The 24,371-nt window shown below is 37.5% G+C and overlaps 2 protein-coding genes across 3 annotated transcripts; both read right to left on the bottom strand.

Annotated features, from left to right (window-relative positions):
- Positions 1-542: 542 nt before the first annotated feature.
- Positions 543-12,056, bottom strand: LOC102077445 (adhesion G protein-coupled receptor G3). 2 transcript variants are annotated; one of them, XM_013264194.3, is made up of 14 exons: positions 11,984-12,056; positions 10,764-10,823; positions 9,866-10,087; positions 9,589-9,748; positions 9,101-9,251; positions 8,796-8,918; positions 8,501-8,626; positions 8,004-8,052; positions 6,241-6,347; positions 5,923-6,038; positions 5,565-5,833; positions 3,544-3,649; positions 1,143-1,471; positions 543-1,054 (listed from the first exon to the last, which is right to left on the bottom strand). In XM_013264194.3, exons 2-14 carry the CDS (start codon positions 10,813-10,815, stop codon positions 942-944), a joined length of 1,923 nt encoding a protein of 640 aa, XP_013119648.1. In that variant the 5' UTR covers positions 10,816-10,823; positions 11,984-12,056; the 3' UTR covers positions 543-941. The 2 variants fall into 2 exon arrangements, with proteins under 2 accessions (XP_013119648.1, XP_025763901.1); XM_025908116.1 differs by lacking the exon at positions 11,984-12,056 and adding an exon at positions 11,037-11,457.
- Positions 12,057-12,259: 203 nt separating this feature from the next.
- Positions 12,260-23,806, bottom strand: LOC109203026 (adhesion G-protein coupled receptor G2-like). Its single transcript, XM_019362064.1, has 14 exons — positions 23,617-23,806; positions 22,817-22,938; positions 19,567-19,630; positions 19,188-19,329; positions 18,661-18,774; positions 17,593-17,718; positions 16,760-16,805; positions 16,506-16,600; positions 16,296-16,411; positions 15,724-15,992; positions 15,559-15,643; positions 15,212-15,341; positions 13,818-13,974; positions 12,260-13,068 (listed from the first exon to the last, which is right to left on the bottom strand). The coding sequence occupies exons 1-14, from the start codon at positions 23,769-23,771 to the stop codon at positions 12,974-12,976; spliced, it is 1,716 nt and encodes a 571-aa protein (XP_019217609.1). The 5' UTR covers positions 23,772-23,806; the 3' UTR covers positions 12,260-12,973.
- Positions 23,807-24,371: the final 565 nt, after the last annotated feature.

The following is a 24,371-nucleotide window of genomic DNA, read 5'->3' on the forward strand; positions in this document are numbered from 1 at the left end:
TACATTTACCTTTGTGACGTATTAAAATGCACATTACATTTAGATTATATTGGTGATATTAGATTATAAATGGTGCATTAAATGCTGTAATAATAAAAAATGAGTCTCCGAGGACCACACCAGTTCATTTCAATGGATCTATTATACGCTTTTTTTCCAGATCTATATTAATATTAATATTAGTTCACTAGCTCAGGTTTGCAAAATCCACAGTTCAGTAACTTGTTTATCATATACATGGTATTATATATCTGAATGAATTCTGAATAAATCAGTCAGACCGACTTATCACACTGATGACTTATCACTATATCATAAATCGGTCTTCTAAAGAATTGTTATCTATTTGACAGGGGGTTGTCCAAAGGTCGCTGGGCTATTGGTGCATGTGCTGAAATGAAAGCACAGTTAACTTAACGTTAACTTGGATGGATGCAGACATATTTTTCACTAGCATATTAAAATTTGAAGAAATGGTCTAATTCTTCAGTGTGTAGTATGAGAAACTCTGAAAAGGTCAAAGTTATTCATGTGTTCAGATCCATAGAAACTTAATAACAAGTCTAGTATATATCATGTAAAACTTTATTTAGAAGCATACATCAGAAATTATGTGGGTTATAGTTGCTCCAAGACACTAACAGTAGCAGACTAAAGTAATTAAATAACACAATATGTTACAGAGTTTTAAAAAAATTAAGAAATAACTCTAATATATACAAATTGCTCAATTATAAATATTAGGACTATTACAGAGGTGAAATATATATGATTGACTAAACAGAATGAATAAATAAACAGAATATAAACAGAAAAAATATTATTAAATCATATAGACAATACAGGCATACTAAAAAGAGATAGTATTAAAAGTTTCAGTGTGTTTTCAAGTCTAACATAACAGGAGATTACATGTAGAGCAGAAATGGTAGAGAGGAACTCTAATCAGATTTGATTTCTGTAGTCCTCACAGGAGCTGAAGATGTTCGGTCCTCCATAGCCCTCTTTCTCTGCTTCTTTGCTGACAGACAAATCCACAGGAAGATAAAGAAACCTTATGAAGAAAACCAGAAAAACAAATAAACAGATCAGACACAAAATGCTCAAATCACTTGCACACAAACACAAACCATTAAACTGACCTTGTGTGGAGTTGAGGATGCAGAAAAGGTAGAGAATGGGGTAGTTGATATATCCAGAACCCAGGAAGGCCAGGCCCCAGGTGGTACCCATCAGGCAGGTAAGACCAAACAATGTCAGGCCACTCTTACAGGATGCGCTAAGCCTCTCTCGGTCTCCCCACAACTTCCCCTTAGCTGTGGCTCCTGTCTTTAAGGTAGTCTGTAACACTTGTTTCATCTTACATATGCTGGAAGCCACTGCCATGAGAATGCCAGCGTTAAAGATAAAAACAAGGATGAAATATACCAGGTTCAAGGAGTAGAAGAAGGTGTCGTCAGTGATCCAACAACTGTAAAACAGGCAGAGCTGTCAAAGTACTGTGGCTACATAGTCTACCTACAGTCCAGCATACAAAGAACAGAAACAGTATAATGTCATAATGATATGAAACTTGTTTGTTGGTACTTTATGGTTTCAACAGTAAGTACTTCTTTGTAAGATATATCTTACTTTAATAGCCAGGAACTTCCTATAAAGTGTACCGTAAACCTACACATACGGATCAGTATCTAAGGTTTGACTCTCATCATCCACTGGAGCACAAACTGGGTGTCATCAGGACGCTACAACACAGAGCGAACACCATCCCCACTGACACAGCAGCCAGGGAGGCAGAAGAACAGCACATCAAGAAGGCCCTGAGTAAATGTGGTTATCCCAGCTGGACTTTTGTCAAAGCTGGAAAGGCACCTAAAGAAAGCTCCAGCCGATCCAGGAGAGAAGGACAACCGCTGCCCAAGCGAAAACCTGTAGTGATCCCATATGTGTCAGGAGTATTGGAGCAGTTGAGACGCATTTTTTCTAAACACCGGGTCTCTGTGGCTTTTAAACCCCAAAATACGCTGCGCCAAAAACTGGTCCACCCCAAGGATCGGGTCCCCCGACACAAACAGAGTAACATATTGTACGCTGTTAAGTGCCAGGAGGATTGCCAGGATTTATACATCGGGGAAACCAAACAACCTCTGGCTAAGCGGATGGCACAACACAGAAGAGCTACCTCGTCAGGCCAGGACTCTGCAGTCAATTTACACCTACAGGCCAGTGGACACTCTTTAAATAATGAGGATGTACACATCCTGGACAGGGAGGAACGCTGGTTTGAGCGCGGAGTCAAGGAGGCCATTTATGTGAAAAGGGAAAGACCATCTCTGAATCAAGGAGGGGGCCTAAGGGTACATCTGTCACCATCTTACAATGCTGTGATTGCAGCCATTCCCCAACTCTCTGTGAATGGTACTCATGGCCATTGATCAGTGGTTGTTGATCAATGGTCATGAGAATTTGCATAATTATGATTAAGGAACTGACCTCACAGCCCATTGTTCCTTCAGTGGGCTGGTTTCAGTCATTATGCAAATGTTATGTTTATAAGACTGGGGAAACCTGCAGTCAGCTGAGACTGAAGAAGTCACTTGGATGAGTGACGAAACGTTTCTCCCACAAAACGCTACGTCCAGATGAACAGAATCAACTTTTTGGAGATTCCTATAAAGAACATTTTTTCCAGTGCGTTTGAGATTTATTTGCTATCCTGATTACAAGTTACATAATGTTCAGCAGGTTTTTAAATATGTCTGCTGTGTGACATGAAAATTCTCACTGTGGCTACGTCTACACTAGCCCAGATAAATTTCCACACTATCGTCTTCATTCATTTTCACAGAGTTGTTCATCCACATTGAAACCGCCGAAAATGCTTATGTTCCAGTACTGCGCATGAGACAATTCGACCTGCCTCATTTCTGTCTGCCGTTTATTTACTTTCCAGCTCTTTGAAACGTCGCAGCAAAATATTGAGGAAAAGCACTGAGTTTTTTAAATGGACTAACAATGAGGTGGAGTTGTTGGTGCGAGTAACACAAAAGTACAAAGTTGCAAAAGCGAGTGAGAATTAAAGAGTTTGAAGAAAAGCTATGTGGAGGCATGTACAAACTTATATTAATCTTTAACAGGGCTGTCAAAATTGAGAGCAAACAAAACAACTGCTGTATAATGCCCTCCGCTATCTTAGTTTAATTGGTCACATGACTGCATCACATGACTAAAATGTGTCATCGTTTTCGAAAAGGCTGTCCACACTGTGACGCGAAAACGGCGTTTTCAAATGTATCCGCTTTGGAGAGCGTTTTCAAAATGCTCCGTTTTCCTTGGCTGAAAACGCCGTCTCAGTGTGGACGGAAGGCCAAAACAGAGAGAAAAAAATGCGGTTTCAAATAAAAACGTATTAGTGTGGACCTGGCCTGTGTCACTGTGTAGCGGACAGGTTGCCCATGCAAACCCAGTCATGGTTTTGGATTCATATTGCTAAAGGCATATAGTGCTAGTGTAGTCTTGCCAAAAAGCAGCTGGTTTACTTACATCGAACTAGTTTGGTTGGTGTCAGCCATGGTCATCTGTTTAACTCCATAAAACTGTTTGAAATCCATCACTCCTACAGAGACTGCCACAATTACACCAGGAATACCTAAGAATCACACAATAAGACACAGACACAGTTTAACACCAAGTTATTTACTATGAAAGACTTCATTCATAAATTTAGGGAAAACTGGCAGTTAAGTCAGTCTGAAGAAGTCACTTAAATGAATGAGGAAATGTTCTTCCCACTCAAAATACAACGTCCACATGAACAGAATCAGCTTTCTGGGATTTCCTTACCTGAATGATGCATCAGGACATATAAGTGGTATCATATTCAGACATATTTCTAAGAGATGTTGTTCAATTTTAACACTGTTCATTAATCATACAGTGAGTGTAGAAGGAAATCTCAAAAGGAGTGGCTACTAGGGCTGGGCGATATGACCCAAAATTCATATCTCAATATTCTTTAGCTGGATGACGATATACGACATATATATATTTTTTAAAAGCCATAAAGTGAGAACAAAAAGAGTTCTTAGTCAAAGCTGTGTCCCAGATCTCACACTGGCACTTTTATTAAAATACAGCGCAGATGTACATGAAAAAATTACTCAGAAATAAATTATCAGCATTTATTAAATAATAATGCTCCATAAATAAAATTAAACAATGTTGTTTTTGTGCATAACAAAGAGCTCACAATTGTGCAGTCAAAATGTAAACTAAGAAGACGCTGAGCATAATAACAAAGACAGACAGATTTCACAGCTGCTCTGTTCCCATGTTCTGACTGACAGCCTTGAGTTTGAAATCCGCTTTGTAACCTTATTTCTTAACAGGTGCCATTTGTGGTCATTATACATACACAATACGGTAATATTACGTTGAAGCACAGTACGTATTACTCCGCAAGGCTGCTGACTATGGTAGCCATAATGCTCCGACAATCCAACAAGCGGTGCGGCTACGCAGCTTACCAAATTCGTACTAAAATATTTTTTGACAGATTGCTGAGCGCCGTATACCACATAAAATTGGTTCGCGGTCAGTAAGCACAACCAGACTTCATAAATAAGGCGCACTGATTTTTGAGAAAATGAAAGGATTTTAGTATAAGCTTATAGTCCAAAAAATACAGTATACGAGTTTGGTTAGGTGGTTTTTTTCGGGGCAGGAGGCTGGGAGACTTCGTGGTCTGGAATACAGCATGCAGTTTCACACAGTCTTCACTTTGCACTTTATGGCGCTGTTGTAAATGGTGAAAATACTATTAGTGCTCCAGCCTTTAGTCGGGATGCTTTCCCGACATTCTCTACAGAATACATTATTCTGCTGCTCATCTGACACTTGAAATAATAGTAATAATAATTAGTGCTGTCAGCGTTAATCTCGTTAAAATGACATTAACGCCATAACTGCATTAATGCGGCAGATCTCCGTCAATGAGTTACCACGGATTGCCCAGTGCGTGGGGCTGCACGGCGTCAATGCGTTAGCGCGTTTAGCTCATTAACCCTCGTAAAGATTTGCCGCATTAATGCAGTTATGGCGTTAACGTCATTTTAAAGAGATTAATGCTGACAGCACTACAATAGTAATCTCCAAATGTTTTCTTTTTACCGACCAGCTCCTCTTTTATAGCTGCCGTGTCCATCTTGTCGCTGCCTGCAGGTGAAGCGATGGGATAGGGGGAGTTGTGTTCAGTGAAAGAGAGAGGCGAGGCAGAGTAACGTAGTGTAGAGACAAAACTGGATGAAAGAGAGGCGAACGTGCGGCTCCACAAGTATAATTATACGTAACACAGACTATATCGATATAAACGGTATTGTCACATCTCATATCTCGTATAAAAATATATCGATATATTTAAAAACCCGATATATCGCCCATACTTTCACATTCAATAGTGATTGCAGCCATTGTCTACGTGACCTCTGGTTCAGTTCAAGTTTCCTCATGAACCCTTTCCTCTTTTCTCACGTAGTAAATACCATTGATAATTTTGCAATACTCACCCCAACCCACAAGTGAAAGTTTCAGTAGGTAGTGTTTGTAGTAGGTGTTAAACACCTTGATCAGCAGTAGATAGAGGTGAAGTCCCTCTATGGCCATCCAGGTGAAACTGCAGAGCAAGGAGTAATGCATGAATGCTGCAACAAACACACACACACCCTCTAGCACCAGTGTAGCTCCCCACTCAGTCAGCAGGAAGGATGAATTGAGCAGAAACAAGGCCCCACTCAGGGATACGTGAATAGATAGGGAGTAGTCCAGTTTGCGGTTACTGAGGGGGAGGCAAATAAAAAAAAGACTCAGATATGTGAAGTCCACAGACAAGTACATTATTATGCACACTAATTTTATGATACATACCGACTGAAAGCATACATCAAAACAGACAAAGCAGTAAAGAAAGCTGACAGACCGCAGCCTATGTAACTGATGTATGACAATATTTTCCAGTGGACTGCTGCAATTTGACCTCTTATCTGCAAAAGTGATGAAGATTTTCTGTAGTTTACATATTTACTTTTACCAATATCTAAAAACAAGAGAGAAAATTCAGAAATAGGGTATTTTAGTATACCCATATTGAATAAAGATCATTTAGATCACTATAATTAGATTTATTTTCTTATATCTTAAAACTGAAAGCTCCTAAAAACAAGAAGTTCATCAGGAACAACTTACCAGAAGAACAGCAAATGGTGTTGCATGGTCACAATAGCACGCAATGTCCTGTTCATCTGATTGGTTGACGCTTTGAGTCTTACATCCATCTGTTTTCCAGGGTGAGCCTGAAAAAAAAGTAAAACTTTATTCTTTGTACATGAACAGTTTCATATTTTAAATGCAGTAATCTATACATCTGTGCCTTTTCATTACTGCTTTCTTAACTTCACTTAAGCATATGCAAAATTTTTAAAAGGCAATAGGTAGATTGTGGGGCAGGCCGCCAGTCCATCACAGGCCTAACTGAGGATGCACAGATGTGGATCCACACATCCACATCTAGAGATGAAATACAATACAATACAATACAACTTTATTTGTATAGCACATTTAATACCAGAGCTACACCAAAACGCTTCACAAAATCCAATAAAACAGTAGCAAAATACAAAAGCAGATAAGCTAGCAGGTGGGAGGCATTGATTGACCAAGCATACAAATACACAGATAAGCAAGTAAGACTTAAAATCGATAAAACAATATAAGCAAAACAGAGGAAAAAGGGGAGGGGAAGAAAGTACACTTAAAAGGCATTCTCTAGGAAGCCGGAAAGGCTAAACTAAAAAGGTGTGTTTTTAATTGAGACTTGAAGGTCTGGATTGAGTCAGACACACGGATAGCATGAGGGAGATTGTTCCAGAGGTTAGGTGTGACTGAAGCGGAGGCACGGTCTACTCTGGTTTTCAGCCGTGACCTAGTTTGCACCAAGAGAAATTGGTCAGATGATCTCAGTGTTCTACTGGGAATATACATGCTGAGGAGATCAATAAGGTAGCTAGGTGCGATATTATTTACGATTTTATAGGGCTTTGGAGTTGACGTCACGCCGCAATGTATTGTGGGAGCGCGGCACCATCTTCCGGGTCCACAAATCAAAACAAACACACTGTGTTGGAACGACACTACAAGAAACATGCTTAAAAGCAGCTCAACTGGATATCAGCTCGTCTGACGGCTGCTATCCAGGGTAGACGCATTCATTTGGTAAGGTCCGCTGTATGAGCTCCCTCATGTTGCTTCCAGGTTGGGAAAGAATTATAAGACAAACCCTTTTTAAGCTTATTCCCGTGCCGGTCGTGCGATCGAACACTGCAGTACGAACCATGGCTGTTGTGTGTGCCTTCGTTCCTTCTTCACTTGCGCTTTGTTTGGACCCGGAAAATGGCGCATCAGGCCAAAATACTTTCCACGCCCACCCCCGTGACATCACGCTCCAAAGCCCTATAAGTGAGCAGTATGATTTTGAAATCAATGCGGTATTTAAGTGGAAGCCAGTGAGCGAGTTGCAATTTATGAAGCAGGGCAGAGGGGGTGTGTTTGTAGTAGAAATGACTGTACAAAGAGGCTAGAGTACCTGATAGAACCCCCCATAGGAAGAACATGCAGAAATAAAACAGGAAGCTCTCAGCAAAAGATCAGATTTGAGGTTACAACGACTGCACCAAAATACAGTTATGCTTGTCTCTGCAGCAATGTTGCACTGTGTCTATTACACCGTATGTCCTAATTCACATACAAAGCTCCATTTACTTAGACCAAACTACAGGAGTTTTAAAACATCATGTTTATAAAGTCAGTATGGCGTAAATAAATCAAGCCAATACTTAATGATTCCCCAAATTGTCAGTTAACAAATAATTAGGTAAATAAATATTAATGTGTCCAATCTCATTACTTTGGTGTTCATCTTGAAGTAACCAACAAAACTGATATACACTTACCATGTTCATCAAATTCATCAAAATAGTGACAGACTAGCTGTGAGTCATTCTGTAAAATTAGAAGAATGTTAATAATGCAAGGTCAATAAGCTTTTCAAACAGAATAAAACTAGTAAAAGAAAAGTTCTATAAAAATTCTGATTATGAAATCAAGTCACATCTTTTTTTTTTTCACTTTTTCTGAGCCAGAACATTTAATGTTGCACAATTTAGTAGTTCAGTGTATGATTAGGCAACAGGCACAGAGATTATCAGACATAGTGACCTCAGCTGTTCTCTTAATCACAAGGGATGACTGCAGCCATGGAAGGGCATGTTTGATCTGACAGACTGTTATGCTAGATGCCTTTACTCACTTTACTTTACTCAACATCAAAGGGACCTTTGACATGTTGGACAAATATATAAACCATTACACCATGGAACCATAATATACATAATCCGATTACAAATTGACAATAACTAAAAGAATAAACATTTCCCACAAACAGACTTACATCTAGTTGGCCTTTGTCTGTTTTAACTCTAAAAGTCATCTTGATTGGAGAAGCCAGATTTCTGAGGTGCTCTTCCCCCAGCACCTCTATCCTGAGAACCACTGATAAAATCTTCTCCTGATCAAACTAACAAAGGAATGAACAGTAAGAGGGGAAAAAAGACCATTATTATGTGGTATAAATACAAATATTTTATGCAAATAATTTGTTTTAAATGGAGATAATGCTCATGACTGAGAATATAAAAAAAGTTCATCAAAACATATTGAAATAGTATAAAGGATATAGCACATACTTGGAAATGGCCATGATACATGTAGCTGACCAAACCAATAACCCTCTTCTCCTCTGGGATTGTCTTTAAAGCATCGGCAGGCAGCCAAATCTTAGGGATGAATGAATGGTTCTGAGGGTACAGCTAACAGTGGATGGGAAAAGAAGTCAATTTACATGTTTCTGCAGAACAATTTTAAGGGTAGTTTTAAACAACCATACAGTATTAGTAACCAGATAGAACACAGTACTTTCAAACAACCACTGTCATGCTATCTGAGTCCACATTATTCCCTTATGTTTTTCGTCAACATCTGGCTTGTATACCTGGGGAGCTTCTATCTCGATTATGGAATTCACCGGGGCCTTGCTGATGTTGATCACATTCAGAGACAAGTACTGCTGGTTGTAGGTACTGGACAATGCAACCTCAGTCTGGGTGTTATTTATGAGGGTATGGATGGCCTTTCTTTCTTCACTGTAGGAATAAAATTCACATGGAAGCAAATGAAAGAACATCTTCTGCAATCAGATTTATACATTTGCATGAAATGAACTAGCATTTGGCAACCACAAATGCTTGTGTGACATTAAGACAAAAAGCTGCAGGAAGGGAGGAAAATCTGTGCCAAGGTGAACTGATCGTCATTAAGTCTGGCCCAAAAGTGATGGATCAACCATCCTGTCTTCATTTTGGACATGGGGTTAAAGATTAACAGTACTAAAGGAAAAAATACAACAAAGGAAAAAAAGACAAACACATGTTCCTACTCAGCAGCATATGCAGGAGTGCCTGCTGCAGGACTCCTACTTACTTTATAAAGGTCCACTTGAGTTTTCGATTATTACTGAAGAGGTCTAAACACAAATTTCTTATGTTGAAGAGTGTTATCACATTTTTCTGTTTATAATCCAGAGAATCAATCAGTCGCAAGATGGAACTGTTCAGGCATGGGTACAGGGAGCAAGTGCGATCTAGAAAAGAGACATGAAAGAGATTAAGAAAAAGACAGGACAAGTGGGAATGGCTATGAATCAGCAAATCAGCAGAACAATTTCTGTCCTGATCAGACTAGATTTCAGCACACTTACTGTTTTCCAGATTATAAATTATTTCAGTTTCAGTAGCTGTTTTTTTCTTAACATCCAAGCAATCAGATGTACCATTGAACCATGCCTTTTCCCCTAAGTTGCATAGAAAGACGCAGGAAGCCTGACAGTCCATCTGACAGTCCACCATCTTATTTTGATGTTCAGTGATGTTTGCATCAGTTCCATTAATTTCAATAGTGTGATTAGAAATGGTGAGGCACACTGGGCACAGAAACAGAAGATAAAAAAATATATAACTCACATAAACTTAGACATATTCAGTCAGGGTTAAGTCTTTCAGAGAGAACGACTATTCCAGAGAGACCAAGTAGTACACATATAGTGCTGTGAAAAAAGTATATCCCCCCTCCCTGATTTCACAGTTTTTTGCATTTTCGTCACACTTACATGTGACCATATGTGTGACATAGATTGATTGGTAAAACAAGAGCATCACTTATATGCTCAGTTCTCCTTTTACCACAACAAACTGATACAGCATCCACATCACTGTAGCTGCAGCCCTGAATCATGTGTTACAAATATGCAAATAAAATCAGGAACCTTTATCTTTGATAACAACTTAATGTAAACCTGACAAGGCAGAAAAAAATTGAATAAATAAATTAATATGAGGTTAAAAAAATTATACAAAAATAGGTGGTGAGAAATCTAAAATTTTGACTTGATATGTATACATGTATATATATGTATATGTGTATATATATGTATATATATATATACATATATATATATATATATATATATATATACATATATATATATATATATAGATATATATATATATATATATATATATATGTGTGGATGTGGATATGAATAAATAATAAATAAATATCAATTTCTATGAGTGTGCAAACAAAGCAGACATTCATACCTTGGTCAGCCAGCGATTTGTACAGCTGTAGCAACAGAAGTAAGGTCAACATTATTTATCCTGTGAATATGTGGAATAAATATAAAATAAAATGAATGAGTTTGAAAGAGTTTCATTCAGCTTTATTCAAAATCAGTGTCAATTTACAGCCATATATGAAAAAGGTAGTAGAAAGCAAGGTCAAACATGCATATATGAAAGCATGTACTGATAACAATAATACACTTGCTGAATGTTTTCAAGTCCTTTAAAAAACTACAAATGTTTACCTACCATCAAGTTCTCTCATTTTAAGTATCCATTGAGATTTTGAGCATTTTCTGACTCTTTGCAAGTCATTTGTGAAGGTTGATTCCAATCACTGGGAAAATAATTGCTAAAGCCTCAGTCATACAGATGTAGAGAAATGTCAGTGATCTGTTTTTTCCCTCAAGACCAGCTTTAGTGATGCTGTGAAAAGTGCAACACAAACCAGAAATGGGGCCGTCATAGTGAAAGTTGCAGCTTTTGAAACCTATTAGCTCCGAAGGTCAGTCTTTTCCATTCCTGGTTTGCATTGCAGTCTCTCAAGATTTAGTAATGCTTGATTAGTAGTTAGCAAGTGTTTGCCGAAATGCATGAAAATCTACAGCCAGCCATGGAAATATGCTAAAAACCAAAGCAAACATTAGAAGGTTTTTGGTTCAGCATTTTCTTTGAGCATATTTGTCAGCCAGAAACCTCAAGTAACTATTTGCAACTAGTCTGAGAATATACATTTTTCCTTAGTGACTGGCAGACAAATCTGCATTATGTCATCAAACCTCAATCAACATTAAAAAAATTGTCTAAAAAATAAAAGTTCTGAAAGAGTACAGAAATCAAACTTGTTTTCCATTGATCTCTTAATATTCCCCATCTTATGAAGATTCCCCTTGAACATACGAGTCAAATCAACTGTGAACCAATAAAGTCAAATATGAAGTCACTTCATTTCTTCTCTTTGTAATACTACAATAAATACCATTCAAAATTCAGATAGTGGAAATCTCAGATACAGTTCCACTAAAACAGAAGTTTCCAGGCCATTTACAAGATTTCTTCTTCGATATATTTTTTTAAACTAATAAAGTTGTTAAGCATTTTTTCTTGGTAAAATTCACTTTTTGAAGTATGTCTTTTTTGTATTTGATACAAAGCACACCAAGAGATAAATAAAGAGAAAATAAAGAAAGACTTACATTAACATTCAGTGGACATCTCTGAAATGAGCACGATGGACCAGACAAACACCAGTGAACTGCCTGAGTGATTATGTGTTTAATGTTTAAAATACAGAGGCTCTTCTGTGTGGTCTTTGGGAGGTATTTGTTTTAGGCAAATGTTCTTTATGGGGTCAATATAATGACTGCAGTTCTAAACAGTGTTTTCATTGGAGTTTGGACTCTGGCATGAGTCTGTACTAAACAAGGTCTGCTAACAGAAATATTATCACATACAATAAACAAACAAAGCAAAAAATTTCATTTTTTTATTATTCATACTGACACTGTGGCTTTTATGAATTAGCAAGGCACTGAGCATGTTCAGATGTACAAACTGGCACAGAAAAGGTTCATATATACAAAACATAAAATAACTAAAGAAATTTCTAAGCTGGATTATAATAAAACATGCCATAAATTCACAATGTTGTAATCAACATAACTATATCAAAATCTCTCAAAGCACTATACCAGCGGAGGATGAACTGCATTTAAAAGCAAGATCAGCTCTGTGTGCAATCGAAAAAAGAGGACAGGTGACAATAAGGAGGATTTTTTTTGTAATTAACTCATGTCCTCTGGACAATCCAGTGCATCCCATTGGATCTATTCTCTTTTCCAGTCATTCTGGATTCTCTTCAGTAGGGCAACTTTTACTCTCAGACGTTTCCCCAAAATGAAAAAATCGTTCAAATGTGTTGCCATCCTATTTAAACTGTATTTGGGAATAAACTCTTACCACAAAGATTTATATCAACAAGAAAGTTTCAAATAAAGCAGCAGAACTGTCAAAATGTTCATACTATTATATTTATTTTCATCATTTAGAATCAGTTCCTGCCAGTTATAGTAAATTGTTGTGCATATAAAATCCAAAAGTAAAACAGAAAGGTTACTGTCAGATTTCAACATTGTGTTGCACATTCCACCAGCACACCTCTTGGTATTTTTCCAGTTGTATTTAATCTAGTTGCTTTTACTACATGTTTCACTGCTCGTCTGTGTAGCGGAGTTTTGGGACTTTTTCACTGACATCACAAACCACAGGAAGATGAAGAAACCTGTGTGGCACAAAGAAGAGTGTGTTAGGCAAAGGATCAGACTGAGTACAGGAAGTGTGAGGAGTGTGCAATTAATTCAAATAAAATTGATAAGTCAACTGTGTTAGGTTACTGTTCATCCATACACACAAAAAGGAAGAAGTCAAAATCTACTGCATACATGAATGCATTTTAACCCTTGTATGGTGTTCGTATTTTTGTTACTCAGCCAGTGTTCATGGGTCTGGTGGACCCGCTAGAGTTTTGGCTTTCCAATTAACACTATCAAACAATTTTATGTTAAATTACTCAACAGATGTTTACTTTATCCCAATTACAAGCCATGTGAACAGCAAACATGGTTAATTTTTTCCTTTTACCTTTGTTCGATTACATTTATGAATTAATGTGCTTCTCGTTTTTTGTCAATAAAATGTTATAAAAAAGATAAAATCAGTTCTAATCAAGTGTACATATCCTTATACCATATTTTGCAGGTTTTGATGGTATATACTGCCTAAAGGGGCAACGGCCTCTAAATGGCATGGGTCTCACAGACCCGAACACCATACAAGGGTTAAGTTAATGTCTATGAAATGGATAGTCTGTGCATTTTAACAAGTCGTCCTGTTGGAAAATTTTGTTCAGTTTCATATGATCAGAATAGGTTACATCATATGAGCTGTCTCATGTTTACCTACACTTTGGTAAAAAGCTAATCCTCATTATTCCCTTCAACAGAAACACACATAGTAGCAGACTGTACAGACCTTGCAATGAGTTCAGGACGCAGAAGAGGTAGAGACCAGGAGTGGTCAGCTGCCCAAAGGAGAAGAAGGCCAGGCCCCAGGTAAGGCCAAGCAGAGCGCCGACTCCCAACAGGCGACAAATATTTTTGATGACTTTGGTATGGTTAATCTCCCTAAGCTGATTTACCAGAATGAAACATGGCACAGCAGGTTAAGAAAAAGCACAGATGACCACAAAATGTTTTCAAAATTGTTTAAAATTGTGTTCTCCAGATGCACTTGTTCATTTATAGAGTCTGTTTTTAATAGAAATTTTTGAAGTTTTAAAAACTTATTTTAAAACATCACCAGTAAATAACTTTCTTTAAAATATTTAAAATTTAAAAAGCCAAATTAGAAAACCATTGCAAGAACATGGTTCACATTGCAAGAAACTTGTTCCCAGTCGGTGTTGGACTCAGGGCTGTCATTTTGTCACCAATTCTGTTCATAATTTTTATGGACAGAATTGGCATAGCCAAGTGGTGGAAGGCTTCCACACGGGAGATCTCAGAATTTTGTCTCTGCTTTTCGTAGATAATATGGTTCTGTTGGCTTTATCAGGTAGTGGCCTCTAGCTCACACTGGAGCGGTTCGTACCCAAGCGTGAAGCAGTAGGAATGAGAATCAGCAACTCCAAGTCTGAGGCCATGGTCCTCAACCTGGAGTGCCCACTCCGGGCTAGAGACGAGTTAATTCCCTAAGTGAAGGAGTTTAAATATCTTTGGTTCTTGTTCGCGAGTGAGGAGTGTGGGATGATCAACAGATGGATTGGTGCTGCGGCTGTAGTGATGCGGACTCTGTACCAGCCCGCAAAGCACTCAGTTTACTGGTTGAACTACATCCTTTCCCTCACTTACAGTCATGAGCTCTGGGTAGTGATTGAAAGAAAGAGATTGCGGATACAAGTGGGTGAAATTAGCTTTCTCTGAAGGGTGGCTGGACTCTCCCTTAGAAATAGGGTGAGGAGCTTAGCCATTCGGGAGGGGCTCAAAGTATAGCTGCTACTCTTCCTCGAAAGGAGCCAGTTAAGGTGGCTGGGCCATCTGACAAGGATGCCTCCTGGGTGCCTCCTGGGTAAAGTGTTCCAAGCATGTCACACCTGGAGGAGGCCCCGGGGCAGACCCAGAACACACAGGATATATTAGGCTGCTGTCCCCGTGATCTGGCACCAGATAAGCGGAAGAAAATGGATGGATGGATAGATTAGACAACTTGCCATACAGTATGCGTATCATGAACAAGAGGATAGAAATGTTACGTTAAAAAACGAGGAATAATGTTGGCAAGACCAGCTGGTCTGGGGTTTTCAAAGGACAGTCTGACATGGAGGATTTAGAAATTAAGTGATTTACAGATCCTGTTGACAAAATTACCTCTTTTCTTTGCCCAACACAGAAAACACGTTTGATTGTCACTGTAAACATTAACATGTTAAAGAGAAACACCAAGGAGAACAGTCCCTCTGTAGTCACCATTTTCACCACTTGATTGGTTACATAGCATCTAAAGAGAAAAGAAACAGATGATGATTTAATGTCTCGCATTGAAAAGCCAGAAAGGCATTCTGTAAGAGAGATGTAGGACACAGTGTATTTTAAACAAATTGGATACTTTTTCCTCCCTGACACGCAAATACATAGAAATTCTGATGCACATGCAAATCTGCTAATACAGTAAGTAGTAAGGTTAGATTTTGCATGCATGCAAATTTATTTCTTACACTGAAGTTTCAGGGGAGCTAGAGATGAACCCATAAAAGCGTCTGTCTATGATCACCACCACTGACACAATGACTGCAGGAACACCTGAAACATACAAATTGATCAGTCAGCCAAAGGTTTGCAGTTTGATGAAGACAACTTCCTGTTTGAAGTGCTCCACTCACCCCATCCCACCACACTGAGTTTGAGGGTGTATCTGCTGACAGAAATGTTGAAGATTTTGACTAAGAGAAGGTAGAGGTGGAACCCCTCCAAGGCCATCCAGGTGAAAGTGGCCAACAGGGAGTAGTGAAGGGCAAGAGCCATGTAAAAACAAAGCCATGTGGTGGACTGTACTGCCACCATGTGACTGGGTAGGAAGTGCAGATTGAGGAGAATCAGAGAAATTACAAGGTTGATGTGGACCTTCATAGAGACATCTTCTCTGAGTTTTCTGTCAGACAGGGGAGAAGGTAAATGCGGTAAGTGATAACTTTTGTGTAAAATTAATGGTCATATCATGATTGTAGGGAAATTAAGTCACACTAAGTGGAAGAATAAAGAATGACTTGATGAGATAAATAAAATAAAAAAGGAAAGAGAAGGGATGTAAGAGAGGATGACTGCATTGCCTTTTTAATTAATGAAAAGAAGAAAACCAACAAAAAGGCAAAAAGAAAAAGGAGCAGAAACTAAAGATACTGATTTCACATATTGAAAATGTGAAAGGGGGAAATGATGGAGGTGGGAATAATACCTATTTGTGATGAAGAGCAAAACAGCAGTGACCAGGGCACAAAGTGAAAGACTACAGCCAGTTATAGTAATGTATGATAAAATCTTCTGGTCTTTAGGTGAGATGGAAGCAGGTACCTGAGGAAAATACATACATTGTTACAGTTATTGATGCAGCATGGATACATGGATTGTAAAGCAACTTTGTATAATGAAAACAGGTAAATCCTACCATGAGCACAGCAAAGTATGTGAAGTGGTCACAGGAACAGGTAACCTTACCCTGACCACGTGTCCACAGGGTAAGGCAGCCATCCTGACTAAAATCTGGCAAGTTAAACAAACAGGTCCATTATGCACGAGTTGCTGTGATATCTGAATGACATCACCTCAAATTGCTGGTGCTGAGTGAAACCACAATCCAGAATTACAAACGCAGACAACGTGTTATGCATTACTATTGAATTGTGATCCTTGGTTACTCACTGTTTGCAGAAAAATCAAAGAACTGGCAGGATGGCACTTGGGTTTCCTATGACACAAAATATTGTGTTTATATGTATATATAAATACATATATGTGTGTGTGTCAAGAAAAGTACTTAAAGTAAGAAAGTAAACAGTAGCTCTTTTGAGAACGTTTCTACCACCTGTTTTGTATGGAAACCCAACTGAACCGTGTGCTATATTAATGTAATAATAAAATAATGTTAGTAGATGGGAATAAAAACTTCATTTCAGTCTCTATTTTAAGCAGTTCTAATGAAAAACCAGGGTCTGGTTTGGTACTTGCAAGGTGTCCTTACTGAAGTTGCTGGTGAGTGCATATCTTTTTTCTAACCTTTATGGATAAAAATATACAGTATATTATATGCCCAAAAAAGTTGATCCTGTTAAACTGAATGTAGCCTTTTTAAGTGGTAGAAACGTTTCATCATTCATCAAAGTGACTTCTTCAGCAGTGACTGAAGAAGGTTTCCCCAACCTTATAAAGAGTACATTTACATAATGACTGAAACTAGCACCACTGACCAACAATGGGCTGTGAGGTTAGTTGCTTGATTACTAATATGCAAATTTTGATGGCCATTGATCAACAACCACAGATCAGTGGCCATGAGTACCATTCATAGACAGTTGGGGAAGGGCTGCAATCACAGCATTGTAAGATGATGATCATTTTACATCTTATGCAATGCAACATACATACATATGTTTTACTCACTAATAAACCTTATGCTTCTTTATGCTGTTTTAACAATGATATAAAGGTATAGAAAGTAAGATTGGAGTAAAATATTAAATTAAATCAGTAGTTACATTTATTGTTGTGGTGAAATTCATGGTGATGTTGAAGCGCTCTTGTAGTCCTGATATTTTCTTGCCCTGCACACTCAGGCCAACCAGTCGCTGTTCATACACTTCATGTAAGGTTCCAAACATACTCTGCAATATAGCACAAGTTCATCAAGTTGGCTTGTGGAAAGTTTTTCTTTACTTGCTACGCTGTCTACCATTGTCTTTCTCCCATCTTTTCTCTATCAGTCTGTGTGTGTTTGTGGACATATTGCTCTTGCCCTGATATCCTTGTTTGACTGCCACTCCTTAAGGGAGTTGTCGATCTTCAGTCTTTGCTGGATTGTTGAACAATTTAAAGTTGGTGAAGCACTGGCTCCCTCAATACTGATACCTTTCTGGTCATGAGAAAACTTACATCTGTCCCCCTGTGTACAGGTCCTCATGGCGAAACGTGTTTTAGCATGTAGTGAGCAGTGCTTTGTGTTTGTTGGTGAGATTCTGTATAGAGACTGGGCCCTTGGTAAAACTCGCCTTTTAGAGCCTGGACTATTACTTATCTCATTCTTGTATTTTTGAACTGTGCAACATGCATTGTAAATGAGCTCACTGTACTGAACCTGCGAGTCGTGTCTGGTAGTTTTTTTAGTAGATTTATTAGCTTGCTATGATTAAATACAAAAATTGCAACAAAAGTGCTTATCTAATATTCAACATTTTTAAATAAATTAACTTTATTCATTTAATTTAATGTGGTTTGTTCTCATATGGTTAAAAGAAAGTAAAGGTGCTATGTGGTGGAGTTGTTTTTTCCCTAATCAGTGTATTTGGATGTATAGGAGAAGTGCAAACATAAGCTATAAACTAAACCACATTAAAAGACAATTCCAGTTTTAAAACTGATCATGTTCAAAAACCAAGTAAGGCATTACCTAAAACACCAATGTAAGTTAATATAAACATTGTACTTTTGTTAAAAATCTTACTGGCCAAACCAAGGCCAACTGTAAGTTATATTGTAGGTACACATGGGTAGGACTATTTGCTCATGTCTTTTTCTACAGAATTTTATAACAAAGTATAGTCTCTCACACTGACTGTTTCAGGAAACTTAAACATGGAAAAGATAATCTTTTTCCCCCCTTCTCCAACTTCTCTCGGTAGTCGAACGTGCACTCTCCTGTTGGCGACAGGCGTCAATCCTGCCTATATCATTGAGAGACAGAGAAGCATTGCATGTGAATACTACTGTACAGCTGAGAGTGATGAGATGGATTTTCTAGATTGTGTTTGATGATAAACAGTGACCTGACAGTGACAGCTAGAGGAATGGTGAGTTATCAGAACAGTTATTACAATTCATTCTAACTGTAATCAGTGTGTATACATAATTTCATGGCAATTTATCTGGGATATGAAATTTGATGTGAAGATTTATCCAAACTGATACTGCACATAGTGGAGCTACATAAAAAGTGGGTGATCACCAAAGCCATTAGGGCTACACAAGAACAATGTTAATGGGGCTTAATACAAAATCATGCATCCACAAATTATGTATCAAATAAACTGCCAGTGAGTGAAAATGTTATGTCAAAATTATTATATTTTTTTCATACCTCGCTGTCACTGGCGAAAATTTCAAGGTCGTCAGAGGTACGATTGGGTTTGAACAGGAGAACAACTAAATCAGAGGAATGCATCGATATGGCCCCTTCCACTTTTGTTTCCTCGAGAATCTTTTCTAGGATTTTCATGGTTCTTTGGGGGAGTGGGGGAGATAAAGAAGAAAATATTAGCATAAATCATTTTGATTTGCATCTTTTCAGTATTTACACAACACAGAATAGGTATCTTGAATATGATTGTTATCTTAATCCTCAGCAAATTGTTTATGTTTTACTCTCATATACATTTTTGAACAAAGACTAAAAAATCAGTCATAAATAAACAGAAACAGAAATATTCAGACAAGCATATATATGTCAAAATATTTACTCAATGGGGTCTTCATTGGTGCCATTTTGCACAGGGTTCCACACAGTCTGAAAACAGCAGTTAGCTGTTAAAGGAATAAAGAAAATATCATACTAAGTTTAAAAGATCCTTTAAAAGTACCACATATCCAAAGGTATTAAAGATTCAGCTCACAATAAAAAATGTTCATTCTACCATCATTTTATACCACAGACTTTAAAAGGTGATTTGCAAAAAAATATATCAAAGAGATGATATTGAAAGCTTTATATTTATGGAAATGATTTAGGATCATACACAATGTTCTACATATGTCATCACTCTACATGTTCTAGATTATCAAAAGGTTGAAATCACCACTTAGTGACCAATCAGTTCTTCAGAAAAATCACATCATGATTCTATGATTCCCACGATCCCTTGGACCTCTGTATGAGTTTAGTAGTAGGGTCTAACTTTTTTTTGTCTTTGGAGTTCTCTGATCAATTAAAAATGTTAAATTATAATATGTAACTTTATTACTTAATTTTTTTACCCATTAATACATGGCCCTAAAAGAGAGCAGCTATTTGTACTTGCTGACTTTGTATTAAATGTTCATGTTGAGTAAGCCTACATTCTGCTTTTTTGTTTATTCTTTACATGCCATGTACTTATATTTACATATACATGTTTACCTTGAGCAATATTATTGGAAGGCATGGCATGTGTATCAGATGATACCGAGCTCTATCTGTCAATGAAGCCAGACACCAGCAATGTCTTTAAGAAAGAAAGGTATGAATGACCTCCAATTTCCTGCTTTTAAATTCGGATAAAACTGTTATTGTATCTGGCCCTAAACATCTTAGAAACAAAGTGCCAGAGCAGATACTTACTCTAAAAGTTATTATATTGGCTTCCAGTAACACTGGGAGAAATCTTGGTGTTATTTTGATGAGGATGTCCTTTAATGTGCATATTAAACAAATTTTTAGGGCTCTTTCCTGTATTTGCTCAATACCTTTAACATCAGAAACATCCTGCCTGACTGATGCTGAAAAACAAGTTCATGCAGTTATTACTTTTAGGCTTGAATATTGTAATTCATTAATATCAAAACCTCCCTGAACCTTCCTGAAATACCTTCATGGCACCCTATCTGAAGTGTTAAAAACAGGTTTCAGTATTCTTGCTGAAGCTGTTTTAATGTGGTTGTGCCCCCTCAAATCACCTTGTTTTTGTTGTTGTTGTGACAATAGTTTGACATCATAGTACAGAGCAAAAAAGCTCATTTGCTCACACCTGATGCAGCACTTTTGCCAGTAGGTGGCAGTGAGTGGCTGACAAAGTAATCCTTTACAAAAGTAAGGCTGGCCTGTCATAGTAATGAAACCGACAGTAACACAGAACTGCTACTTTGCTCTTTTTCAGGTAAAAGCAGTATGCAAGCACTATATACATTTATGTCGATACTTCTTTAAAGTAACATGTTTGGAGTGTAATTGCTGTTTATAAGGTGTAAATGTGAACGAGTAAGGAATATAATGCAGGTTAGCTGTGATGAGTAATGTGGGTGTGCTAACTAAATGACGTTAGTCCTACATTTGACTTTTTAACTGTGTTGTTCCATATGAAATATGTTCAAAGATATTCACTGGACTCAGTAAATGTTATAATAAATGTTTTGGTAGATACCAGGCTACACATGCTATGTACTTTTTATTGTTTTATTGTCTATTAGTTATCCTGGTTACTAAAAACTGACCCAGGCCAGTTATCGTAATGGAAGCCGAGAGTAACACAGAACTGCTATTTTGCCATTTTAGAGTGATACACCTCAATGTGCACCTGGATGAACATTGCCTCAAGTAACGACTTGAGGAACCCAAAAAAGACCTCAAAATGTTGACCTGACACCAAACTCCTAGGACCTCAATCTGATTGAGAATCCAAATGCACTGGAGCAAGAACTGTCCACAGCTGTACCGCAGATGCCTCCACTACATCCCAGTATCACACACCACAGAATAGCCACAAGAGTAGGGATGGGTATTGATAAGATTTTCGGGATTCCAATTCCATTTTCGATTCTGTTTAACGATTCGATTCTTTATCGATTCTCTTATCGATTCTTTTAAAAAAAAGGAGAACACTAAGGTTGATTAGCTTAGAACTTTGTTTTATATCTTCTCTTTGAACAAGATAGAAATTTAGGAGTAACATGGCCTTACAAACCCAACAGTGAGATCTTAAGAGATCCACAGCCTACGGCTCTTCAATGGGGTGTCACAGGGTCCCCAGGAAAAAAAAAATTGTAAATGTAAAATAATAAAATAAATATTCTTCTGTAGCAATAACAAAGTATAACATAAATTATTCAGTAGCAATTACACAAGAATATCCAGTAATGTCCCTGCCTACAATTAAACACATTCACTTACCAAAAATCGGGGGCATCTGCTGTGGCAAATGGGTGACCACAAACTTAGTCACTGCTCGGTGACATTCGTCTATCCTGGCCTGAAAGGAGACGCTAACGTTGGACTGCAGAGAGAACTGCCAGCCAGACTCTGTCTGTCTCTCTCATCACTAAATGCAGCACACAGTAATGGCAGGTTTTGTAATAAGGCAGATCGCTAACATAATATGCACTGTTAGTTGATTATTTACCTGCCGTATTAAGGGGAGAGGACGTGCAAACGTTACCGCTGCTGCTGGGTTGAGATTCACGAGTCCGGAGCGGAATTACAAACACGACATTAATTTAAGGTTATCGCGTGTTTTGTAAGCAAATGCTTTTGCATATTCGTAGTGTTTCCTCCCTTAAATGAAATATCTACTTTGCAAGTATTGCAAGTTGCCCCGTTGTCATCCATTCTTGTAAAGTATAACCAAACTTTTGAGCGTTTGAGCCGCTTAGGCGCCCTGCCAGGTAAATGACGCTCCGCAACGTGGTGACGTCTTTCGGGGCGACTGGAATCGATAAGGGAATCGTTTGTAAAAATGGCAAACAATTCCAAGGAATTGAAACAGTGGGAACCGGTTCTCAACAAGAACCGGTTTTCGATACCCATCCCTACACAAGAGTATTGTCATTTTCAGACTGTGACATCACAGCTTTTTGGAAATCCTGATGATGTGTTTACAGTCATACACTGTTTACCATACACCGTTACTGGATTCAGGGCATTTATAGCAACCTGTGTTAGGATCAAAAGCTATGGCAATTTTCATAACTTGCTAATATAATTGTTAAGAAAATGTTAAAGAAAAATATTTACACACTTACTCATGCTTTCACCACACTTTTCAGCACAGGATGTACAGGCGCCATTTTCTGAAAAACAATTCTGAGAGAGCATGTCCAGAGAAACAAAAAACGCCAACCAGCAGAATACTGACCACTTCATCCTGTGAAGTTTAGAACAAAAAATTTATTTGCTTAACAGTGAAAGGCTATATTTGACAAAAACAAATAGTAGGTGCAATAAATTGGCAGTACTGTATCTACAAATGTGTATTAGAGTTAGGGCTCTGTAGGCCCCAGGAGTACACTTATATTTCCGCTATGAGGATTAAAACAGCACTATTAATTGTCTTCTTTAAGCAATTATGACAGGAGAAAAGGAGGAAATGTTTTGTTCCACAACGTCTGTGCAAAGAGATGGCCAGGGTGGATGGATGGGTGAAAAAAAAATTACTTCAAGATTAGAGATTGTGTTTCAAACTTCAGTATTTTTTTTCATATATCATGACATGACTGGAATTTCATATATGCTCCAAAGATGTAACAGGCTTTAGAAAAAAACACTGGTAATAATGATAATAATGATAATAATAATAATAATAATAATAATAATAATAATAATAATAATAATAATAATAGAAGATATGACTTAAATTACCTGTCTTTAAAAGAACGAAATTAACAAACACAATATTTACAGCTATTTATGTTTACATGTCATATTTGTATGCTTAGTTAAATATCAATATATATTTTAAGTATATCTAGAATACAGAAAGCTTAACTAGGTATCTAACACAAAAAGAAACACATAATAAAATGATTAAGAATCAGAATCCTACCTCTGCATGTTACTGAGAGTGAAAAGAATCTGAAAAGAGATGAGCTGATGTAACTGCAGGAAAAAAGCAAATGAATAAACTTCCTGGCTGTGAATAGGATCCTGGAATGAGAAAACAGCATGTAAATAACATTCTGACACCCAAAGAGGAAACATAACCTGACAGAAAGCTAAATGTACTCCCACTCCTCTTTTGTCACTTACTCCGTATCACATACAGACTAATAGGATTAAAAATATTAAGTGAAATTTAAATGTATTCAGTTGGTGATGCAGAAAATGTATAGGTGTTTTTCTAGCTGTACGTCCCACCGGAATTCCCAACACAAGGGCGGATGCAGGTTCAGTGATTTGGTTTGGAGATATTTACATGTTTCAGTTACAGCAACTTGTCCTTACAGGCATGCCGAATGTCATTCAGTTCATTTCCCATGCAGTTTACCATACCAGTGTGCTACTGCATAAAGTATGAGTTCTGATGTGTAGTTGTCATATTGGAAATGATCACAAAATTGATTATTTTTTATATTCACCTAGAGTTCTGTATTTTAATGACATATTCTATATATATATATATATATATATATATATATATATATATATATATATATATATATATATATATATATATTAAACAGCTGTTCCTCTGATAATTTCTGTGATTGGAGTAGACAGCACACATTTGATCCATTTTGTGCTGGAAGAGCGAAAGGACACCTCAAATGGACAGTTTCTTGTGAAATTGTGAGCTTGCTC

Source organism: Oreochromis niloticus, linkage group LG1 (assembly GCF_001858045.2).
Source record: "Oreochromis niloticus isolate F11D_XX linkage group LG1, O_niloticus_UMD_NMBU, whole genome shotgun sequence".
Taxonomy (NCBI): domain Eukaryota; kingdom Metazoa; phylum Chordata; class Actinopteri; order Cichliformes; family Cichlidae; genus Oreochromis; species Oreochromis niloticus.